At 41.4% G+C, this 23,386-nt stretch overlaps 1 protein-coding gene across 1 annotated transcript in view; it reads left to right on the forward strand.

The window, feature by feature from the left end:
• LOC126184039 (uncharacterized) overlaps nucleotides 1-23,386 on the forward strand; it is a 497,397-nt gene that overhangs the window by 365,202 nt on the left and 108,809 nt on the right. The window contains exons 11-13 of the mRNA XM_049926396.1: nucleotides 146-488; nucleotides 15,008-15,173; nucleotides 17,479-17,715. Of these exons, the coding sequence (XP_049782353.1) occupies nucleotides 146-488; nucleotides 15,008-15,173; nucleotides 17,479-17,715 (746 nt within the window). The remainder of the gene's footprint in view (nucleotides 1-145; nucleotides 489-15,007; nucleotides 15,174-17,478; nucleotides 17,716-23,386) is intronic.

Raw genomic sequence — 23,386 nt, forward strand, 5'->3', positions numbered from 1 at the left:
ACTATCCTCACAGCCTGTTTTACCATTTACAACATGCTGCTACACTTGCCTGTGCCAGCACAAGTACTCTTCTGGATCTGTTTTCCCTAACCACATTGTTTTCACTCCTAAAGAAAATATATGACAGCGGTACTTTTCTTTTCAGAAATGCAGGCTGCATTGGTGAAGCCTGGACCAGACCTAGTCATCTGTGATGAAGGACATCGTATCAAAAACAGCCATGCGTCTATATCTCAAGCCCTGAAACAAATTCGTAGCAAACGGCGAGTAGTGTTAACTGGGTATCCACTCCAGAACAATTTACTGGAATACTGGTGCATGGTTGACTTTGTGCGCCCAAATTATCTAGGGTCCAGAACTGAGTTTTGCAATATGTTTGAAAGACCCATTCAAAATGGCCAGTGTATCGATTCAACACCACAAGATATCCGATTGATGCGATACCGAGCTCACGTCTTACATTCCTTACTGGAGGGGTTTGTACAGAGGTATGTGCTTTCAACCAATGTTGTGGATTTTTTGTAGTTCTGCTAAGTAATAGAAAAGTTCTGCTTTCATAAACAGTAAAAAAAGTATTGCTTAAATGAAATAATTACTGACATAATAGTTGTGTGTTTTAGCTGATCAGTTTTAGAGTATTTACCATAATTCATTCTGTAGTAAAATGTCACAAATACAGTAATACAAGTGTCTTTTTGCAAAAAAATGAGGGGATATGACCCTCTATCTTTCCTGTGATCCTGGTAACTTTAAATATAGATGATGTTTCCCGAATGTAAATATAAGTTGTCTGGCCATAGGGATTAACCAAATGAGGAAGTGCAGTTGTTATGACAGTGGACTCGTATTCAGGAGCATGGAGTATGCTCTGTTTGGGCCCCTAAATTAGGTTTTCCATGGTTTTCTTAAATCATTTCTGGCAAATGTTGAGATGCTTCCTTCAGAAATTCCATGGCCAACCACTTGCCGTGTTCTCATAAAAACATTTTTATATATTCTATGTGTGTGTGTATTTCGAGCTATTTATTTTCATTGTATTACAATGACAAATCCTATATCATTCTGAGGTGATAATTGGATGAATAAATAAACCAAATCAAATCAATCTATATGATTCTTACGAATATCAGCCAGCTACATTGCTCTGTAAATTGTTTTATTTTATATCATTCACAGTGAGCTCATTTCAGCATATTACTACCATCAGGTGCTCTGTAAATACATAAGTAAGTGATGGTCTTAATATAATGGTCTGTAATTATGATCATAGTCACCGACTGTCTTAATTTAATACCATCACTCACTCATGTATTTGCAGAGCACCTGTTTACGTAAGTGGATGTGGAAAACTGCCTAAATGTCAAGGTGGCCAGCGCACTGGTCCCCATCGTTAATTTGTCAGGTGGATTCGTTGTGGGGGCTAGTGCACCTCCTCATGTCTTGGAAGCAGGTACTTTAATGGGCTCGGGTATCTGAGCAGGTGTAAACATCAGTTGTTGTGACTGAAATAAGAGGAAGGAAATGCAAGTTCTGTCAGTATTCATCTATGAAATAGAATGTTTGTCAGCTGTGGAACTAGAGTACAGCATCACATAATGGAATGAAAACCAAATTTTATGTTGAATAGAAGCCAAGCAGAAAGATTCGTTGTTAAATACAAACTATTCTTAACCATTGGTGCATTAATTGGAAAAAAAAATTGGAATCTGTGGAAAATTTGTCTTCTAGCATGTACATTAAAGGCAATTCAATATTTCAAAAAGATATGAAACCATTATAATAGTTGGTTTTTTAATTCCCAGATGAAATGTGAAGTAAATAGTGAAAATGGTGAAATCCTTCTCCTAAAATATTAATTTATTCCGAATAAGTGTCCTGGCAACACTGGAGAATTATAATCACTGCCATGGGTAGATTCAATAGGATTAGTTGGATGAAATTTAAAATTGGGTGCAACCTTTTTAGCATTCAAACGACTGACAATGGGACAAGTATTTGAATGTGGGTTGTGGCTGACAATTTCATCAGAAAGAGCTGTAAAGGTTTGGAAGAAAATTTTAGATTACCTCATTGCTCGGGTCATAGTAAGCCAGGCAGTCATTCGCATTACTGAGCCATTGAGCTTTTTAGCCAAACGTTCGAACCTGTGCAAAATGTGTGTGTTGTATAACATGTATATTTCAGCACAACATAAGGTATTGTGAAATAATAAACGTCATTTGGATACAACTAATAATTTTAAGATGTCTGGGTAGTAAATGTGATTGATTCATCAGTGAACAAAAATGATTAATTATTTGCAAGTGGATAATATGTCACTAACACTTTGTAAATTAATACTTGAAAGGCAGTTAGAACACATTTCAGAAAGGTATGTAACTGATATAATGGTTGGTTTTGAATTCCCAGAAATGTGAAGAGAAAACTTCTAGACAATTAGTAATCTTCAACTGTGAGATATTTTTTGAAACAATGGGGTACATGTAACAAAACACGGCAATTTTCATAGTCCCACATTGTTTCACTCCATTTCTTATTTTTTGTGCATAATTTGCAAGCTCTTGTTCGATGAATTTTCATTGGTGTGGGATCTATAGGTTTCAGAAAGTAACTCCGATATTGTGCATGTAGTCTCATTGGTACATCTCCATAAATAGTCCTCATCTCAACTTGGGACTACACGTTTTCTAATAATGCTTCTGCTATTTGCAGTCTATATCCGGGGTAATTCTGTTTCATTTTCATAGTGTTTTTGTTGTGCAGAATATGTGAATTGTATCGTGCAATATTAAACATAAAGCAAGGCTTTTCAGTACCTTTTCAAATATTTCTTCATAACAAGAAAATCTGCTAATATCCAATCTTGGTGGTCAAAACCAATAATTCCCCTGTTGTAATCAACAATACATTTTGGTTTGAAAGTAGGGTTTCATTGTCTTCCATTACGTTCAGTCATTTCTACTCTTTTGTGCTGTTTAGAAATAATATGGACGTCCTGTTCAGCATTAAAATGCCATTGCAGCCTGTCATTATGCATTCTCCCTTTTTAAATTTTCCTCTAACAAATTCTGCTGGCATATTTGTTTTATTGAAATGTACTGTCCCAACAACATTTTTTCCATTTTCAACCAAAGTTAGAAATAGTTTCAGCGAAGAATTGAATTATCTGTGTACAAAATGCGTTCTTCATTTAGTATTTACTTTGATAACTTCATCACAACTGTTTCAGATGAACTGTAAGCATGATGTGTTTCGTCATTTCCTTAATATATTTTAAAATTATGGCAATAGCCCAGTTGCCGACTTGCACCATTTATAAAATTTTACCCTATGTCTCACCTTCTTTGAGGAATTAAATTGTTTATAACACATGTCCCTTAAATTTAATTAACGGTTCATCGATTGCAATGTTCTCTTCCATTACATATACTTATTTGAATTTTTTATTAAAATAGTTGACATGATGTGACTTTGCATAATTTATCCATCTTGTCAGTCATATTGGTATTTACAAAATGTAAAAATGTAGTGATATGCAAAAACCTTTGTGTTGGCATGATGACACTTTAAGACCAGTAGTTTTGAATTTTTTAATTTTTTTTACTTCAGCCATTATTATGCATAACACAGAGGATATTTTCATTTCATTACAATTAACAGGGATCCTTGTCTCATCAGTTTTCTTTTTTGTATTTTCATTGATCATTTTTTTTCTGCATACCTCTAAGTTTCTGTGACAATATTATCCCAAGACACATTGGCAAACATGGTATAAAAAAAAGTTTAATGTGCCTCAGTGGATCGGTGAGTTAGTAAGCAGCTTGTTACGGACACGGTAGCTCAGCGTGTGCAGATGGGCTGGCCACCCTCTGTAATAAAAGAACCTGAGTGAAGTTTTCATCGATAGCGTAAAAGAAATGTCAAGTGACATCTGCACAGAAATGCTGATGAAAAGTGATCAAGAAACAGAGAGGATAGGAAAAAAAAGATAGATTAAGTTCCACACCCAAAAGCTAAAGGTTTTGGTTCAGTACTCTGTTGCTTCTATGACTTTTTCTGTTACTTATTGCTTATTTCATCTCTCAAAATGAGATAAATGCCAAGTCAAGTTGCACTGTATTTTAGAGTATATGTTGAACTGTAGGTCTTCTTCTAATTGGGTGTATTACGTTGCTTCAGAGGTGGGAGGAACTTATGGGGACCACCACCATGTCTAGTAAGTTGCTGCAGCCTTTAAACCAACCTTCAGGTTAAACACAGCTGTGCTTGCTTTACAATATAACAAATGCAATATGAAAATGCTTCATACGTGGACGGCCTTAGCAGTTGCACTACCAACGTGATCTAATTTAACTGATCTGCACTTGCCAATAATTCCCCTCTCATCTTGCCAACTTGCGTAAGTACAGTACATAAGTAGGGAAAGGTGAGAATGCAGCCAACAGAAACTCGTAATCTGCAGCATCTTCCACATTGCACCAAGATTGCTACCACTATCGGATATGGGTGTTTCATTGATATAATTACATAGTTTGCTCGTGTCACAAAATCAGTGAACAAATTTAAAACATGGTGAATTAAATGCTCAAAGAGATTTCAGGATTGCAGGTGGTCATCATGAACTTCACTCCTTGATATTTCAACTGGACACCTGCCAGTCATCTTCAGGTGAGCCATCGAAGACTGACAAATGTTTTCTGCGGTCTGCCTTTTATAGCACGCTGATAGTATTGCCGTACATGCGTCAGAGTTATGTTGACAGAAGGACGACACTGCACGGCAGCAGCGCTTTCAGTGATGGAACTGCAAAGATCAGCTGTCGTGGGCATTGCCGCTCGCCACAATCATCATAGCATTCTGGCGTCTTCGTCTGGAGCAAATACTGGTGATGACGGGCCACACATTATCCAGCTGGTGGCTGCTGTCATGGTTCATTAGATTTTCCATGAAGCATATTTCAACAGATTCTTTTATGATGGAGTCCCAAAAAGATGTTTCTGTGGTTAAAATTAATGTCTTGTCATACTATATTGAATGTCTACTCACCGAGCGGTGGCAGAACACACACATAAAGGAAGGTTATAATTAGTCAAGCTTTCGAAGTCAGTGGCTCCTTCTACAGGCAGAATGGTTAAAGGAGAGAGTTGGTTAAACATAAAATAGGTTGCCGAAAGAGCGTCCCGAAACAAAGCAGTGTAGCCCGACTGAAACTGTTTACCAATTAGTGCCAAGGAATCAACAAGAGGTACCTTTGTAAAAAAAGATACTACATCAAAACTCACTAAAAGATCCAAACTACCATTGATAAAACCCCCCTGCAAGTCCGGGGATTAGAATAGGCCCGAGGTATTCCTACCTGTCATAAGAGGTGACTAAAAGGAGTCTAACACCTTTTGGCCTTTCCTCCACCCACTGTGGAGTGTCATTTTCTGTGCTGACAATGACCACGGAATTCTTTCATATCGAGCACAGTAGCCAGTCCGTTGTGATGGGGCCACCATGTACCCTGTTGGTTGTAGCCTGACTACACAGGGATCGCTCTGCTGATGCCTGCACCGTTAACTCCCCATGTATGCCAAGAAGTAGATGCCCATCACCCTGGGGCATCGGGACTCCCAGCAATGGTCGTCCTGTCCGGTGGCCTTTACTGCGGCTGGGTGGCGCCCGTGGGGAGGGCCCCAGTTCGTAGTGGGTGGCATCAGGGCGGATGATGCACGATGAAGCATACCACGTCATCGCTTGCTGGTGATCAAAGGCCAACAGTCTCTAAGCATTCCAAGTCTCAGTAAAATGCAAGGAAGTATGATCCTATGTCGTTCCTCTTCCTGGCCACACCATGGGAGGAATGCTAGGCTAAGGATGGCATTGAAAATTATTTGCCCCGGTACCTTGTATGTACGAGATCTGATGGGGACTCTTTTGTCTCGATAAGCCTATAAAAATGTCATCCTCTCCACGTCACAGGCATTACTTGCTTGTGACAAGTTGGGGGATGTTTCTGTTACCATCACACCTGAAGAGAGCTTAAATATGGTCCAGGGTATTATATTCCACAGGGACCTTCTCTTGCAGTCAGACGACGAGCTGCATATCAACTTAGAATGACGAGGAGTTCATCTTACGGTGCATCCATTGGGGTCCGAGGGATAATTAGGTTGCCACTGGTGCCTTCATCTTTGCCTTCGAGGGTGACACATTACCCAAGAAGGTCAAGGTGATTGTCTACTGCTGTGATGCCGAGCCATATATCTTTTCCCCATGTGGTGCTTTAAGTGCTGGAAGCTCGACCATGTGTCTTTCCGCTGTACTTCCAACATCCCATCCCATCCCATCCCATCCCAGTACGCCATGTGCCCCACCTCCAATCTGTGTCAACTGTGGAGCGCATAATTCTCCTCACTCACCAGACTGCAGGATTTTACAGTGAGAAAGGAAAATCGTGGAATACAAGACCCTGGACCGAGTGACCTACACTGAGGATAATAGGAAATTTGAGTGACTACATCCTGTGGCTGTGACCTCCTCTTATGCCATCGCTACGAGACCAGTTGTAGCCCCATCAGTTCCATGAGTCAGTGAGCTCTACAGCAACATAAGCGCCACCCTTCCCTAGAGCACCTGATAGCCTTTAAGCAGGTCTGTGCCTGTGTTTTCCTGCTTATAAAACGACGGAAACAGGAGTGTTGGGAGAGGTGTGTGTCGACCATTGGGTGCCATACATCACCTTCCCAAGTCTGGACGAAGATCAGACATCTTTTTGTTTACCAGACCCCATCAGGTGTCCCCGGTGTTAACATCAATGGCGTGCTCTCTACCGACGCAGACGCGATTGCCGAGCACTTTGCCGAGCACTATGCTCGAGCCTCTGCATCGGAGAACTACCCCCCCAGCCTTTTGCACCCTCAAATGGCGGATGGAAAGGAAAGTCCTCTCGTTCACTACACACCATATTCAATCCTATAACTCCCCCTTTAAAGAGTGGGAGCTCCTCAGTGCCCTGGCATATTGCCCCGACACAGCTCCTGGGCCATCGGATCTTCAGTCATATGATTAAACATCTCTCATCTGACTACAAGTGAGGTCTCCTCATCATCTTCAACCGGATCTGGTGCGATGTCATCTATCCATCACAATGGCAGGAGAGCACCATCATTCCAGTGCTAAGACCCGGTAAAAATCCGCTTGTTGTGGATAGTTGCCGGCCCATCAGTCTCGCCAACATTCTCTGTAAGATGCTGGAACGTATGGTGTGTTGGCAGTTGGGTTGGGTCCTGGTCTCATGTGGCTTACTGGCTCCCTGGCAGGGTGGCTTCAGCCAAGGTCACTCTACCACTGATAATCTTGGTTCCTCAAGTCTGCCATCCAACAGCCTTTTCCAGATGCAGAAACCTAGTTGCTGTCTTTTTTGACTTACGTAAAGCATACGACACGACCTTGCAACATCATATCCGTGCCACATTGTATGAGTGGGCTTTCTGGGGCCCCCTCCCGATTTTTATCCAAAACTTCCTGTCACTCTGTACTTTCCTGTCCAAGTTGGTGCCTTCCATAGTTCCCGCTGTATTCATAAGAATGGCCTTCTGCAGGGCTCTGTATGGAGTGTATCTCTATTTTTAGTGGCCATTAAGGGCCTAGCAGCAGCTGTAGGGCCGTCGGTCTTCCCTTCTCTGTATGCGGATGACTTCTGCATTACGTATTGCTCCTGAAGTACTGGTGTTGCTGAGCGGCACCTACAGGGAGCCATTCATAAGGCGCAGTCATGGGCTCTAACCCACGGCTTCCAGTTTTCAGCTGTGAAGTGATGTGTCATGCACTTCTGTCGGCATCGTATCGCTCATCTGGAACCAGAACTTTATCATAACGATGATCCACTCACTGTAGTGGAGACTTATAGATTCTTAGGACTGATTTTCAATGCCCAATTGACTTGGCTACCTCACTTTTGTCAGCTTAAATGGAAGTGCTGGCAGCACCTCAATGCCCTCCACTGCCTGAGCAACACCAACTGGGGTGCAGATTGCTCTACGGTGCTGCAGCTCTACAGAGCCCTTGTCCAATCCCCCCTTGACTATGGGAGTCTGGTTTACGGTTCAGCAGCACCCTCAGCATTGAGTTTACTCGATCCAGTGCACCACTGTGGCTTTTGCTTAGTGACAGGAGCTTTTAGAATGAGTCCGGTGACCAGTGTCCTGGTGGAGGCCAGAGTCCATCCATTGCGGATCTGACATGTGAAACTGCTCGCCAGTTATGTTGCACACATTTGTAGTCCTCTTGAGCATCCAAATTACAGTCTCCTTTTCCCCCACCTGCAGCAGTTCATCTCCCGCATCAGCGGCCCTTGTGAGGGCTCACTATTGCGGTTCGTGTGCGATCCCTTCTCCCCAAACTGGAGTTCTTCCATTTACCACCTCTACTTGAGGTCCATTCACATACACCTCCCTGGTGTACACCTTGGCCGAAGCTTCGTCTGGATCTTTTGCATGCCCTAAGGACTCCGTTAACCCCATCACTCTCCGCTGTCACTTCCTCTCGATTCTTGATGTGTTCCGTGGCTCTGAAGTTGTTTACACCAACAGCTCAATGGCTGATGGTAATGTTGGCTTCGCCTATGTCCACAGAGACCATATTGAACAGCATTTCTTGCCTGCTGGTTGCAGTATATTCACTGCAGAGCTTGTGGCCGTATCTTGTGCTCTTCAGTACATCCGTTCCTGTTCTGGTGAGTTGTTTCTTCTCTGTTCTGACTCCCTGAGCAGCTTACAAGCTATCGACCAGTGCTACCGTTGCCATCCTTTGGTATCCAACATCCAGGAGTCCCCCTCTGCCTTGGAACGGTCCAGTCACTCAGTGGTGATTAGTGTGGACTCCAGGACACGTCGGAATCCCAGGCGATGAACTTGCTGACAGGCTGGCCAAACAGGCTACGCAGAAACTGCTCCTGGAGATGGGCATCTCTGAAACTGACCTGCGTTCTGTCTTACACCGCAAGGTTTTTTGGCTTTGGGAGGTGGCTGGCATAACAGTACGCACAACAAACTGCGTGTCAATAATGAGACTGTGAATTTGTGGAAGTCTTTCCTGCGGGCTTCTCGCAGGGAATCAATTGTTGTTTGTCATCTCTGCATTGGCCACATGTGGCTCTCATACGGTTACCTCCTCCGTCGCGAGGACCCACCTCAGTGTTGCTGTGGCTCCCAAATGACAGTCGTCCACCTCTTGCTGGACTGCCCACTTCTAACTTTCCTAGCACCCTACATTCGGTGTTGGGCGACAGTGCCTCAACAGCAGCTTTAGTTTTACGTTTGATTCGTGAGGACGGGTTTTATCGTTTGATCTGAGTTTTAGCACATGTCCTTTGTCCCTCTGTCTCCTCCACCCTAGGACTTTTAGGGTAGAGGTTTTAATGTGTTGCAGAGCGGCTGGCTTCTCCTTTTTATTCTCAGGGTCAGCCAGTCACGGTAATTTGCTTTCCTGTTTTTAATCTCTCTTCCCTGTTTCTTGCATCTCTCTGTGGTTTTCTTGTCCTGTTTTGTCCACTGTAGTGTTTGTTAATCCTTCTTTCGTTCTTCTGCTTTTTACTTTCTCCTGTTATTGTGCTGTACATCTTCTTTGTTTTCTTCTTTCCCTTGAGTAATTGCTCTACTGGGAACAAGGGACCAATGACCTCTTGGTTTGGTCCATCCCCCCCCCCCCCCTCCCCCTCTCCCATTTTAAACCAACCAACCTATCAATCTGTTTATAAAATCTGTTGAATTCCATATATGATGCAAACATTTGCCAACCAATTGTCTGAGCAAGAAAGCGAGCTGTTTGGCTAAATCGTGTGTGGTGTGTCAACATTACTAACTATAGGCTGTAAGGGAAGACCATCTTTCTGCACTAGGAAGACCACAGAGTCTTGGTGTCATGTGGGCTTCAATGACTTGATGGTCCCTGGAGGTAACAAGGAACAGTTCAGCAGTGTACATGTCTTCCATTGCACACGTGCTGTAGGGTCACGATCATTAATCCTGTATATAATATCATTGAGTAGGCCGTGCATTTTCTCCAAATACAAACTGTGAGGTAACAAAAGAGTTAGTTAACTTTATCATCCTTCGGCACCACTATGTCCGGATCCTCTTGAAGATTTTGTCATGCAGCCTTTTTTTTCAGAGGTTATATTTCTGTTATATTACTGAGTTGAGGAGCAGCTATCAAAAGAGCATTACAGGTTTCCCTTCTTATTTCTTTGGCAGCATCCACAGGAAGGTGTCGTGCAACTTTTTCGAAACCACTCACAAAACTTATCAGAGGTAGTACACTTGGTGTAGGTGCAAAATTGAGTCCTTTAACCAAAACAGACCGTGTCGTATTGTCCAAATTCTTCTTCGTGAAGTTAACAGTGGATTGTTGTGCAGTTATTCCCTTTGGCGGTGGTTGTTGTGGTTCCGAACGATCGAATTTGCATTCTTATATATCCGGTCGAGCTTGCCTGAAGGCACCACATCAGCTCAATCTCATGATACGGGAGAGACAAGTGCTGCAATTTTCAGATGTAGGTGGAACAGTTTTTTTGAAATGGAATCCCACCTTTTGTCTCGTGTAACAGATTCTCTCCTCGACAGTAGCATGACTGGCCTTCTCTGTTATCTTCCATGTAGTGGCAGTCTTAATACAGTGTGCAACTCTGGCATATTTTGGTATTATGCCGTGGTCCCGACAGCTCGTTAAAAACCTTAAAGAACTTGAAAGTTTTGCTCTCTTACCACGTAGCTTGTACCGAGCGAGGTGGCGCAGTGGTTAGCACACTGGACTCGCATTCGGGAGGACGATGGTTCAATCCCGTCTCCGGCCATCCTGATTTAGGTTTTCCGTGATTTCCCTAAATCGCTTCAGGCAAATGCCGGGATGGTTCCTTTGAAAGGGCACGGCCGATTTCCTTCCCCATCCTTCCCTCACCCGAGCTTGCGCTCCGTCTCTAATGACCTCGTTGTCGACGGGACGTTAAACACTAATCCCCCCCCCCCCCACGTAGCTTGTCAAAACTTCTTCAATGTGAGGGCATCTCCTCTCCTTAAAGGCATTTGATGTGAAACTTAAAATTTTACTGGCAAATTAAATGTTCGAAGAGATTTCGGTATTCGAGCTGGTCGTCGTAAACTTCGCTCCACGATATTTCGAACTGGACACCTGCCAGTCATCTTCAGGTGAGCTATCGGTGTTTTCTGCTCTGCTTTATATAGCACGCTTGATAGTATTGCTGAGCCTGCGTCAGAGTCACTGTGATAGGAGGACCACACCACCCGGTGGCAGTGCCCTCACTGGTGGAACTGCAAAGATCAGCTGTCTTCGACGTTACCACTCGCCGCTGTCATTGGACTGTTCTGGTGTCGTTCTAAGATTTCGGACCTGCTGGGATCAGTAAAGGATGACTTCTTATTGCGGAAGGTGGGAACCTACAAAATACCTTTCCAGTGTTGTATGGCCCATATAGGACAAACAACACGTGCAGTCGAAGAACTTTGCACAGAATGTAAATGTTGCACTTGCCTTCTGCAACCCAACAAGTCTGCAATAACAGAACAATTTATCACCAATGGACTTTCAATGGAGTATGACAAAACTTTAATTTTGGCCACAGTAATATCTTTTTGGGACTCCATTATAAAAGAATCTGTTGAAATATGCATTGCAGAAAATCTAACGAACCGTGACAGCAGCTATTAGCTGGATAATGTGTGGAATCCCATCATCTCTGGGATTTGCTCAAACAGCTGATCTTCGCAGTTCCAACAGCAAGGACGCAGCCACTGGGTGGTATGGTCCTTTTGTCACTATGATTATGATGCGTGCGTGGCAATATTATCAGTGCACTGTATAAGGCGGAGCGTAGAACATCTTTGTCAGTCTTCGGTGGCTCACCTGAAGATGACTGGCGGTGTCCAGTTGGACTGTCGTGGAGTGAAGTTTACAATGATCGGCTAGAATCCCAAAATCTCTTTGAACAAGTTAGAGCCCAGTTGCTGATGGCTAATGTCAACAGACTTTAAATCTAAAAAACTCCTGGATGTCCAAATCCATCCAAAAGTGTTTTTGGATTGACCCTTAGTAAGCTTTCCATTAGAATATGGAATAGTTTTTTTTATCTGTCATGCGTCTATGCAGTTACATTGAACTTTAGGATTCAAAAATATTGGACGGGACACTGGGTTTGAGTACATAAACGAGTTCATAATGTTGCAGGACACTGGCAACTTTTTTATTGAGAAAGTGTCAAGAGATGATTGGAAAGCCTTCCTTGCCTTTATACACCAAATTTAATTACTGCAGTGATGTCTTACGCATGATTTAAACACAGATAGCTCACTTGTATTGTTGTCCATGACCGAGGGAGACTTACAACGAGCTACAGACATATAACAGCCAAAGAAATTTCAAAGACATTGGATCACGAATTTTGAATGATGTTATGACATAAAAAGAAAATTTTGTTTTGAATGTAATTTGGGAAGTGAAACTAACATGGAATCGCAACAAATTATTTGCCAAAAAGTACAATGGAACTGATGATTTCTATTTGTGTTTTTAGAAGATTGTTAGTTGAAAGTAATATGTTGTTGTCATGAAATGAAGATGAATTCAGAGGATATAATGCACCAATATCCTCGTTGCTTGTGTGAATTTTTTTTCTGTTGTGTCACAATGACAAATCTTCGAAAATCAATTACAGTTTTTAATGAGGTTTTTGACAAAAATAGTTGTTCTGAAAACTAATTTAAAAGCAACAAAAAGTATTTTTAGTTAATAAATGAGAAAGAATTAGAGTAGTAAATGTCACTGAATTTCCAATTACTCTAGTATTCATAACACGTTTTATTCACATATGATGAATAGATGTTTTTGTTCAAATAAGTGAACAATATTTTGAATAACATGTTATTCATGGATAACCATTTTTATCTGTATTCGTTATTTGCTAAATAAATTTTCTCCAGTTCTGGTGGTAAGCTAACTGCATTGCACATGTGCACACTGCAGATTCGCTGCCTATGTGCACGTGAACGCAAATTCATGACATCCTCACACTCAGATGTGTCATCCACGTGGCCATATACAAGTGCTCACTCAACTGCCATTAGGCAAAGCAGTGTCAGTAATATTTGGCAACTTCTGCCAAAGTATCTGAAGTGTACTTGCACTCTCTCTCTCTCTCTCTCTCTCTCTCTCTCTCTCTCTCTCTCTCTCTCTATCTCTCTCTCTATCTCTCTCTCTCTGTAGCTGTGTGCATGCAATATGGATTGGGCATACTGTTGCCCTGCTCTAGTATTTAGCACGGAACCACGTGTTAAGTTTCTTACCCTTCAAATCACATATGGATTGTGGGAAGAGTTTATGGTTAAATACCTCTGTGCATCCTGCAGACAGTCTGATTTTGTAGTCATGGTTCCTAAAAGAGTCTAAGGTTCTTCACTTAATACTGACCTTATACAGCATGGGTCACACACACTTGGGCAATATTCTAAGATAGGACACACAAGTGGTTTGTAAGTAGTCTCCTTTGTAGACAAGCTGTGTTTTCCTAGTAACCTGTCAGTGAACTGAAGTCTGCCTTATCTATGCTGAAGCCTCATATCCCTACATATTGTTGCATCTATGTATTCGAGTTGACTGATTCTAATTGTGGTCCATTGATACTCTAGTCATAGGATACTATGTTTTGTTTTGTTTTGTGAAGAAACAATGGTAAGCTTATTTGAATACAATGATTTATTGTCATTTTCTGTGACATTGACTGCACAAACTATGGTTGTTGGTGACGTCAGTGTCCAATAATTCCCTCCTTGACAACTTATGCAGGGTGACCATGTTGGCTGCATAGTCTCCCTGACATGCTGGATCAGTATCAACTGATCCAGCTTTCCCCCAGGTTCAAATCTGATGACTTTGCAAGCCATTGCAAATGTTTGATGGCTTTTGATAGTATCTCTTGCCATGCAATGACAGTTTTAATTTTTGTGGTCCTCATTAATATTATGACCTTGTGTGCATTTCATCTGCTCTGTCCTAGCCCAGTCACCATCTGATGCATGTTACTCCTGTTAACAAAGATAAAAGGTCTGCTTTGTGACACATTCCAGATCAATGTAGTATGTCATATACGTAACAGATGTCCAAAACAGTAGAGGAGAAGTGCAAGAAATATTAAAACAGTTGAATAAAATGGTTAACTGTTGTTGCCAAATAGTGCCAGGAGTATGATCCTGAAGTGAGATAAATCAGACTGCTGAAATAAAGATGTTGTCGGAAAACATTATAAGCAGAGGTAGACATTTCATTTTGAGGGAGGCTTGTGACTTGGCCTTCAATTTATTAATATCTTGCATATTACCTCCATTTGTGAGCTGAAAGATAAAAGGAAATATGTATTTCTCAGAATAACAGTGTGGTTGCAGGAAAACAAAGTCATATTAAAGAGAATAGTGGGTTCCGTCAGTTAGAAAGTGTTTTAAATTTGGGCACAATGCCAACCATGTCTCGCAGTTTGCTCAGAACCATGGAGGGTGATGGGGCAGGGGAGAGATTAAGGCTAGTGTAGATAGAGCCCAGTAGGGTGCTGGGGTGAAAGGGTGTGTTTAATCTCAATTCCTTACACTATAGTGCAGTGAAACAGTTGCTAGGTGGAATAATTGTAAACCTATAAGTAATATGATGTGATATTCAAGATTGTTGTTACAGGCCATAAAGGGATACTGATATATAGTTGTTCATGAGTAAAGAAATTATCTCAGGAAATTACTGCTCTAGAGACAAAAAAGAATGTAATCTTTCATTAGCTTATTGAAGCTAAAGATCTGAAAAAAAGTAGCTTTTTCTGCCAACTGCACATGGAATTCAAACCACAGGCTAGCTTCTTGCTCTATACTTACTGCTTGCAGAAGAAAAATTTGAAGTGTAGAGGTTAGATTTTAATATTGTCTTTTGTATGAATAATTGATGAGAATATAATATGTATGGTTCATTCTAGGCGCAGTCATTCTGTATTACAAGTGTCTCTGCCGCAAAAAGAAGAGTATGTACTGCTTCTCAGAATGACTCCATTTCAGCGTAAGCTGTATGACACTTTTATGAATGAAGTTGTGAGAAAGAAAGCTGTACCTAACCCACTGAAGGCTTTTGCTGTGTGTTGTAAGGTGGGTTATCTGCCATTATTGCAATAAAGAGGAATTCTTAATGTGATGCAGTGTAGTATATCTGTACTGGTTGGTAAAAAATTGATACACAAATTTCAACTGTTTGTATGTTTAGTTATTATAAACTTTAGAATCCCTCAAACTCAACATACATTCGTAAAGTATTTCTGAGAATTAGTATTTCAGCGAGGTAAAATATGACTTGATTTATTCATTCCCTGCAGAGCCTATTGTGAAGAAAAACTTCCAAGGGACAGAAATTAACACTATGAAACCCAGACCACCGTCCCCATGAGAATCTTTGAAGACCCAAGAGTACCCTCAAACTATACATAATGAATTTATGCAGTCACCCATCCACACACATGCGTGTGCTTACCTACATGCACGCGCGCGCTCCCCACACATACAGCCCCCCCCTCCCCCCTACACAATGCAGGCATATGCCTATTTAACTGATAGTAAGGCAGTCCCTTTTATTGAAGGGGTCCCTTGAGAAAGTTTTGTTTCACGGGTATTCTGGCCAATCAAAATGACAAACTGTTTTATTGATACAAAGTAGCATGTGCCATTACATTTTGATTATACAAGGAGAAAATAAAACAACAACAAAAAGAAAGAAGTTACATTAATTTTTATCTTCACTCCCTTCTTTTGCCTATTTGTGGTATCACTATTTTTAATCATCCTCATCATCATTACCATGATAGTTTCACCTAACCAATTAAAGGTGAGCAAAGGGCAATCTATTTCTATACACAAGCATCAATAAAATTTATAATCTTGGCTGTCACAAATATTTGGCTGTTTCTTCCAAATACGTTTGCAGTTTCCGACATGGTTACTGTGGGAACTGAGAACACAGTACACCCCACCCCTCCACCCCACCCCCAATACATATCAGATTTTGCACCTACATTGATGTGAGAATGTGACAATATTCCTTCTTTTCTCACTTCCAAACTTGTTGTCTGCCCTCTACTGTTTCACTGGCTACATAGAACCAACAGCTGACAGATCCTTTTCGTTCTAGTCATACCTTACAGCGAATGTCGACAACATAGCTGCATGATTGTGTAAGTATTCTAGTGGAATGTATCTAGATGTTTAACATATCCTGCAAAAATATATACTATCATTGAGCATTTGTCCAATTTAAAAGTTATTTCAATTGCACCTACAAATGGATTCAGGCAGATTGTGTATTAAATGTGGTAGATGTTCATAAAAAGCCAAGATACACAGTATAGTTGGCAGCATAATGAAACATTGCCAAATTCTGCTGAACCCCAGCTCTACCATACTCATTTTAGTTGCTCATTCATCCTAGTCCCCAGCCAAGCTGGCGTCACGGCTTCCCATCCAACTTTTCTGAATTCTTGACAATGAATCTACATCTACATTTATACTCCGCAAGCCACCCAACGGTGTGTGCCGGAGAGCACTTTACGTGCCACTGTCATTACCTCCCTTTCCTGTTCCAGTCGCGTATGGTTCGCGGGAAGAATGACTGCTGGAAAGCCTCCGTGTGCACGCGAATCTCTCCAATTTTACATTCGTGATCTCCTCGGGAGGTATAAGTAGGGGGAAGCAATATATTCGATACCTCATCCAGAAACGCACCCTCTCGAAACCTTGCTAAACATCTCTATAATGCTATCACGTTTACCAAATAACCCTGTGACAAAACTTGCCGCTAAGAGAATCTGCATGTGACCATTATTGCCAAAGCTTCAACTGTAAATGTAAGACGACTCCTATATTAATCTGTTACACAACATACAAGCATTGATCTCAGCAGCAGTAGTTTAGTTAAAGTCTTTGTTGAATGACAAGTTTTGGAAAAATCCTAGACTTCAAATTGGGTAAATACAGTACACTACTAAACAAGTAATAAACAGTCAGCCTCCACCTCAGAAAAACAACCCAAACAGTTGAAACACAAAAACACCCTAAGTTTATACAATTCAAGCAAATATCTTACACTTGTCCTTTCCATCTTACAATAAATAATGGTATGCTGATGGGAAAGTATACTATATTATCACAAGAATGAAAGTGCTAGGAACGGAACTGAACAGGTAATGGTATGTACATGTGTGGTTACTTATAACATACTCTCCATCTGCAGTGGTGTTCATTACAGTGCTCAACACCGCAAATACATTGTTAGAATTCTTCTTACAGTCTGACAAACAACAGAAAGCTCAGTACTGTTATGTCTGACTGTTGGTTGAACTACTCTGTTCCTCGAGTTTCCTCGACATGTGTTGAATGTTTTTGAAAAGAATTTTCTTGTTTCCAGATATGGAACCATCCAGATGTTTTGTACTATTTTCTGAAAAAACGTGCTGGTGGTGAAGATGTGGATTTAGACTTAGATGAAGCAACTGCTGCAGCGGCTAATGTAGCACCTGGAACTCCCAGTAGCAACTCTGGAACTGCAACACAGCCGAGTTCTCCACGAGGACCACCAGCAAAGAGGGGACGGGTACGTGGAAATACCAATCCTAACAGCCGTGCAAATAAACGTGATAAGAAGGTAAGTTTTTTCCTTTACCTGATAATTTTAGGTTGACGGAATCTGCAATAGTTACAGAAAACTGTGTATCACTAAAATAATGTAGTTCATAGTGTGTGTTTGTAGTCGAATAATTTTGATTGGAGATAATTCTCATTTATTACTGAGTGTCTGTTGCACAATTTTAATTAGATTATATGTTTAAGCTGCTCAGGATCATCTTCCGATCTAAGTAGATGCTTAGCAACCTGTCTTGTCTGTTCAGACCCACATATCAGATTACTCCAACATGTGGTTCTGAATAGAGAAGACAGAGTGCTGACACAGCTATTAAGACCTGTAGATGACCCTGAGCAACCAGTACATGTAATCTAATTAAAATTGTGCAACTGAGACTGAACAATAAATGAGAATTATTTTAAATACCAATGCAGTTGCTGATTCTCAGGGGACGAATATGTCAGCTGGAGTGAATTTTGATTGGATTCAAGGAAATACTGTGTTTCATGTTTTTAAAGAACAGTCACTGTTATTGAACCAAAGTTTTTTTGCTCATGTGTTTAGAAAATCTTGCAAGTTGTTTGAATATGTGTTAACTGTAATAATCTGGCAGGAAGAAGGTGTATCAGTTTCCATAATTTGTGCTGACATTAAGTGAGAGTTACCATTAATTTATAGTTTTAATGATTTATTTACTCTGTAGCTGGAGTTGCAATCAGTTTACTGCATATGGGTTTGTGCATAGCGCCCTATTCTACTAGTTGCTAGCAGAAGCTGACTATTTATGCCTACTTTAGATTTTAATGTGCATGTATTACTGTTGTTGCTGTTTTTAATGTAGTTTGGGTAAATTTCAACTCAAGTATCATATAGTATATGATTTCCTATTTCATGCAATAACTTTTTTTAAAAAAAAAGGGCAAGGGGGAGGAGCTAATTTGTTGGTTTTTGGGCAAATGAAATTGTAATTTGGTTGCTTTCAGTCATATTTTTTAGTCATCAAAGGGGAGGTAAATGTGTCACTTTGGAATTACGAATTAGTGTAAGGCAGTCAAATGAAAATGAGACAGATGGAAAAAATCAAGTAAACTGTGTATTGTTTCAAAAGTAATTGCCATAACTGTTAATACATTTATCCCACTTTGAGACAAGACAGTCAGTCTTTTCATGGAAAAATGTTTGCGGTTGCCTAATGTCTTTCTTCAGGGCTCAAAAATTATGGAAATCACATGGGGAGAGATTGGGATTGTATGGAGGATGTGGAAGTGCTTCCCTGTGAAACTTCTACAGCTTAGATGAAACAGCCTTGGCAACATGCGGGTAGCATTACCTTGCAACAGAAAATTGCTCTCTGTCAACATTACTTGGCCATTGGACTCCATGATGCACTTCAATTTTATGCAGTTCCACATCCTGCTGTGCATTAATTGTGGCACCGCGCTCCTGGAAATCAGTGAACAGCACTCCCGCACAGAACAAACAATGTTGAGAAGGTCAAATGTCACTGAAAGATAGCAGCCAAGCAGGATATACTCATTTCGTTACCCCTTCTGTCTTGCTACAGTGGATGGTGCCATCAGAAATGACTGACAGCAGATGGTGGAAGTAATCCAGCTCATGTTGGGCATCAGTCGTGGTACTACTGGTGCCGGCTGTTGTTGGTTCTGTTCAAATATGTGTGCATGTGACATGCTGTGTTCTCCATACATAGCACAAATGTGGGCATGAATTTCACTTCCTGAGTGACCTTTCATAGTCAAAAACCACACTACATCTCACTGTTTCTATTTCCTGGCCTCCACAGTGAAATCAGATGCTGATGTCACATTGTATAACAGACAAATGGCACAGCAGTGAATGTTCGTGCTGTTCCTTCCTAATTCCCAACAGAGGGCACTCCTATACACACACCTGCCTGCACTACCAACGAAAGCAATGTGCTCGTTATATTGTCCGTCATGTTTTCATTTGACTGCCCCTTATACTTCACCTGTCACCACTGTGGCTAAAATGTAGAGTTCTTTTTTGTGCTGATCAGTTTTCAAATTGCCACCAAGTTGTCACAGTTGACATTTTCCATAAAAAATAAATGCAGTTCTGAGCTCTGGCCCTGTCAGGCCAGTTGGGCTTATCCTCTGCCGTTGGCATCATTGGATGTGGTATGGAGGCACATGTGGCAGTACACTGTTCTCCCAGTCGTCGTCGGGTTTCTTGACCTCGGAACCACAATTAATCGGTCCAGTAGCTCCTCAGCTAACCTCATAAGGCTGAGTGCACCCAGTACCAGTCCTCCCACTGAGGAAAAAATCCCTGGTGGTACCGGGAATTGAACAGGCGCTCCCTGTATATCAGTCAGCCTCGCTGACCACTCAGCTACGGAGGTGGACTGACATTTTCCATAATATTCCTAAATCGGATTGGTGAATTTATGGATTGGTTCCTGTCAAAGGAGGACATATCCCATTTTATTCTCCATCATTGGCCAGTCTGAGTTTGTGCTTAGTCTTTTGGTGATGGGACTTTAAACTGTGTGTTCTTACCCTGGTAGAAGTCTGTCATTAATGTATTGTTGAGTGTTTCTTTGATGGAACTGAAAGAACTGACTCTTGTGCACCAACAACTGAAAAAAAAAAAAACCTTCACTGACATTTATCATGTGTTCAGTGATGAAACCTGTGCTGTAGAATTGGAGTACTACGTGTTATACTGATATCCTGTTATTAATGTGTGTTGACCTGCACTTCAATTTTATATTGTCAATCTGCAGCTGGCAGTGTTAAAAATAGAGTTGTTTGCTCTGTATTCGTCATTGTTCCACATTTTTCGATTCATAGTTTTTTATGTAGTGTCCATTTATATTTAGTTGTTACTATTTTCATGATATTTTACTTAATAAGAAATTGTACTTACATGAATTGTGGCTGTAATAGGTCTTAAATCATATGCAACTAGTAAATATTATTGTGAAAAAAGTTATAAAAGTTGTGGGAAAGCATTTCTTGTTATGTTAATGAAGTTTTTATTTTCATTGCACAGGTTTGTTGATATGACTTCTTCGCATATTATTCATGAGAAAAGTATTATGCATTATTAATAATTTATTTTAAAACTGTTAGTAATGAATGTTAAGCAGCACTGGAATGTGAAACGTAAAACTGTCTGGGTGTCTAGATTATTCTGTGAAATTTTGGATGAACTGCCGAATGTTTTTAAAATGCTTCGCGATGTTTCAGTGCAGAATCTTCTGCCTAATTTCAGGTGAATACTGGCAAAAATACACTGAACTTGCCTTTATAAGACCCTGCTGGCATGTGCATTTGTACCCAGTTGTCTCTGTGCATGTGCTGCTTGAACACATGCGCTTTTGCTGCATATCAGTGTGTTGCATTGTGCAACATCTGTGGTGAAAGCTCACTTAATCAATATCAGATTAATCATCTTCACTGCATAAAATTGCAGGAGGATGCCTGCTATACAGAGCATGAAGTTTTAATGTGACAGGGTTATATGAGGAATGAAACTGGAAGCCTCCATCTCAGTTGGTAAGGGACTGAGACTGTCCTATTTCCATTGATTCATTGATGACGGAGTTATGAAAGTGTGACGTATGAGGCACAATTTTTGTCTCATTCTATTTCATTGAATGATTTGTAGAAACAGTGTTCGGTGAAAGCAGACCTGCTGGCTTGGAGGAGACAGGTTTGCCACTTGTGTTCCATGATGTGATCCCAAACAGTGCACATCATTTTTCCTGCATAAGATTTGCTGCACTCACATGAAATCCTATAAACACTTGACTTCAGCAACTTGTCTTCGATAGATTTGCCTTGATGACAGCTTCCACTCTTGCAGGCATACGTTCAATCAGGTGCTGGAAGGTTTCGTGGTGAATGGCAGACCATTTTTCTTAGAGTGCTGCACTGAGGAGAGGTATTGATGTCGGTTGGTGAGGCCTGGCACGAAGTCGGCATTCTGTGCAGGCCCGTCCATTACAGGGACGTTGTTGTCATGTAACCACTCTGCCACAGGCCATGCATTCTGAACAGGTGCTCGATCATGTTGAAAGATGCAGTCACCATCCCCAAATTGCTGTTCAACAGTGGGAAGCAAGGAGGTGCTTAAAACATCAATGTTGGCCTGTGCTGTGATAGTGCCACAGGAAAAAAAATAATGAAAAACACGACCACACCGTAACACCACTGCCCCCTATTTCACTGTTAGCACAGCACACACTGGCAGAGGACGTTCACCGGGCATTCGCCATACCCACACCCTGCCACTGGATCACCACATAGTGTACCGTGATTTGTCACTCTACACAACGTTTTTCCACTGTTCAGTCACCCAGTGTTTGTAACTTTGTATTATAAATTGTGTATTATGAGGAGGTATGACAACCCCCCACCCCATTCTCTACTTTGAAACATGGTGCCCTCTGAAGGTGATCCCTTAGTTAGAGGGACTTGCTTTAAGCAGGCATACCTATCAGCTGACTTCAATCCAAAAAAGGTGCAGCTCTAACACCAACTACTACAGGAATTTTTCCATGAGTGATCCCAGCACCACCCACTACACTGTCAACTATATAAGCTTTGCCAGCCTCCCCTTCACATAGTTATTGAGGTGCAGGCCATGCCTAGTGAAACCCGATCTACTGATAGACTTACGTAACTGGGACCACTGAAATGTGACCCATGCCCTCTGCCATCAGTGCCCTCTCCAGCCCCATGTTAATGCACCTAAGAGCTGCATGAAGATGAGGCTGATCGAGTTGCACAAAATGCACATTAGTGCCACGAGTTTAAGTAGCTGTCTTTACCAGGTCACCACCTACATAATATTCCCTATCCCTATCAAGACTATTCCCTGCTCCACCCACTGTAACTACCTGATCCTCTTTCGTAAAATTCGTACATAACTCCCCTATACTGTCAGTCACCTGAGCCAATGCTGCACTAGGCTTCGCAATGCTGGTGGCCTGGTACTCACTCCCCAACACTTCCTGCAACTGCTGGCCCACACCTCTACTGTGTGAACTACCTAGCAGCAGAAACTTCTTCCTTCTGTTACACTTTGCAACTGACCTAGGCCTCCTTACTGCTGAGCACTGTTGCAGGTTTCCTTCACCTACAGCTACAAGAGGCTCCTCTCCACTCATTGCTGGCAGTTGGTCAAATCTATTGCATATACACAAAGTACAACTGTCTTAATACCTCCTCCTCCTAGCTCCTTCTTGCCAACTGCCATTTCCCATTCCCCAGCACCCATCACCCTCCTCAACCTATCTAGTTCCTTCTTTGCATATTGTAACTGCACCTGATGGGCACAGTTCTTATGCTCCTGCTCCTCTACCAACTTACTTCCACTACAGATTCTGCAGTCCCAGGAGAGGATCTCGCTAGAATGCCTACTGGTTTCTCCATTGCATTCTCCCCAATGAAAATACTTCAAACAAATCCTACATCCAAAATGTTCATGTTTGTGAGATCGGCCAAATACAGCTTAGAGCTACATTGGACAGACGTTTATAGGATTCTGTTGTTGAGGCAAATCGTATGTATGACAAACAACGTACATTGTTCAGATGTGCATCATGGACCACCAGCAGTGTAATTGCGTCCTCCAAGCCAGCAGATCTCCTATTAATGAACACTATTTCTGCTGGTCATTGAGTGAAATACAATGAAAAAAA

Source organism: Schistocerca cancellata, chromosome 4 (genome assembly GCF_023864275.1).
Source record: "Schistocerca cancellata isolate TAMUIC-IGC-003103 chromosome 4, iqSchCanc2.1, whole genome shotgun sequence".
NCBI classification, from domain to species: domain Eukaryota; kingdom Metazoa; phylum Arthropoda; class Insecta; order Orthoptera; family Acrididae; genus Schistocerca; species Schistocerca cancellata.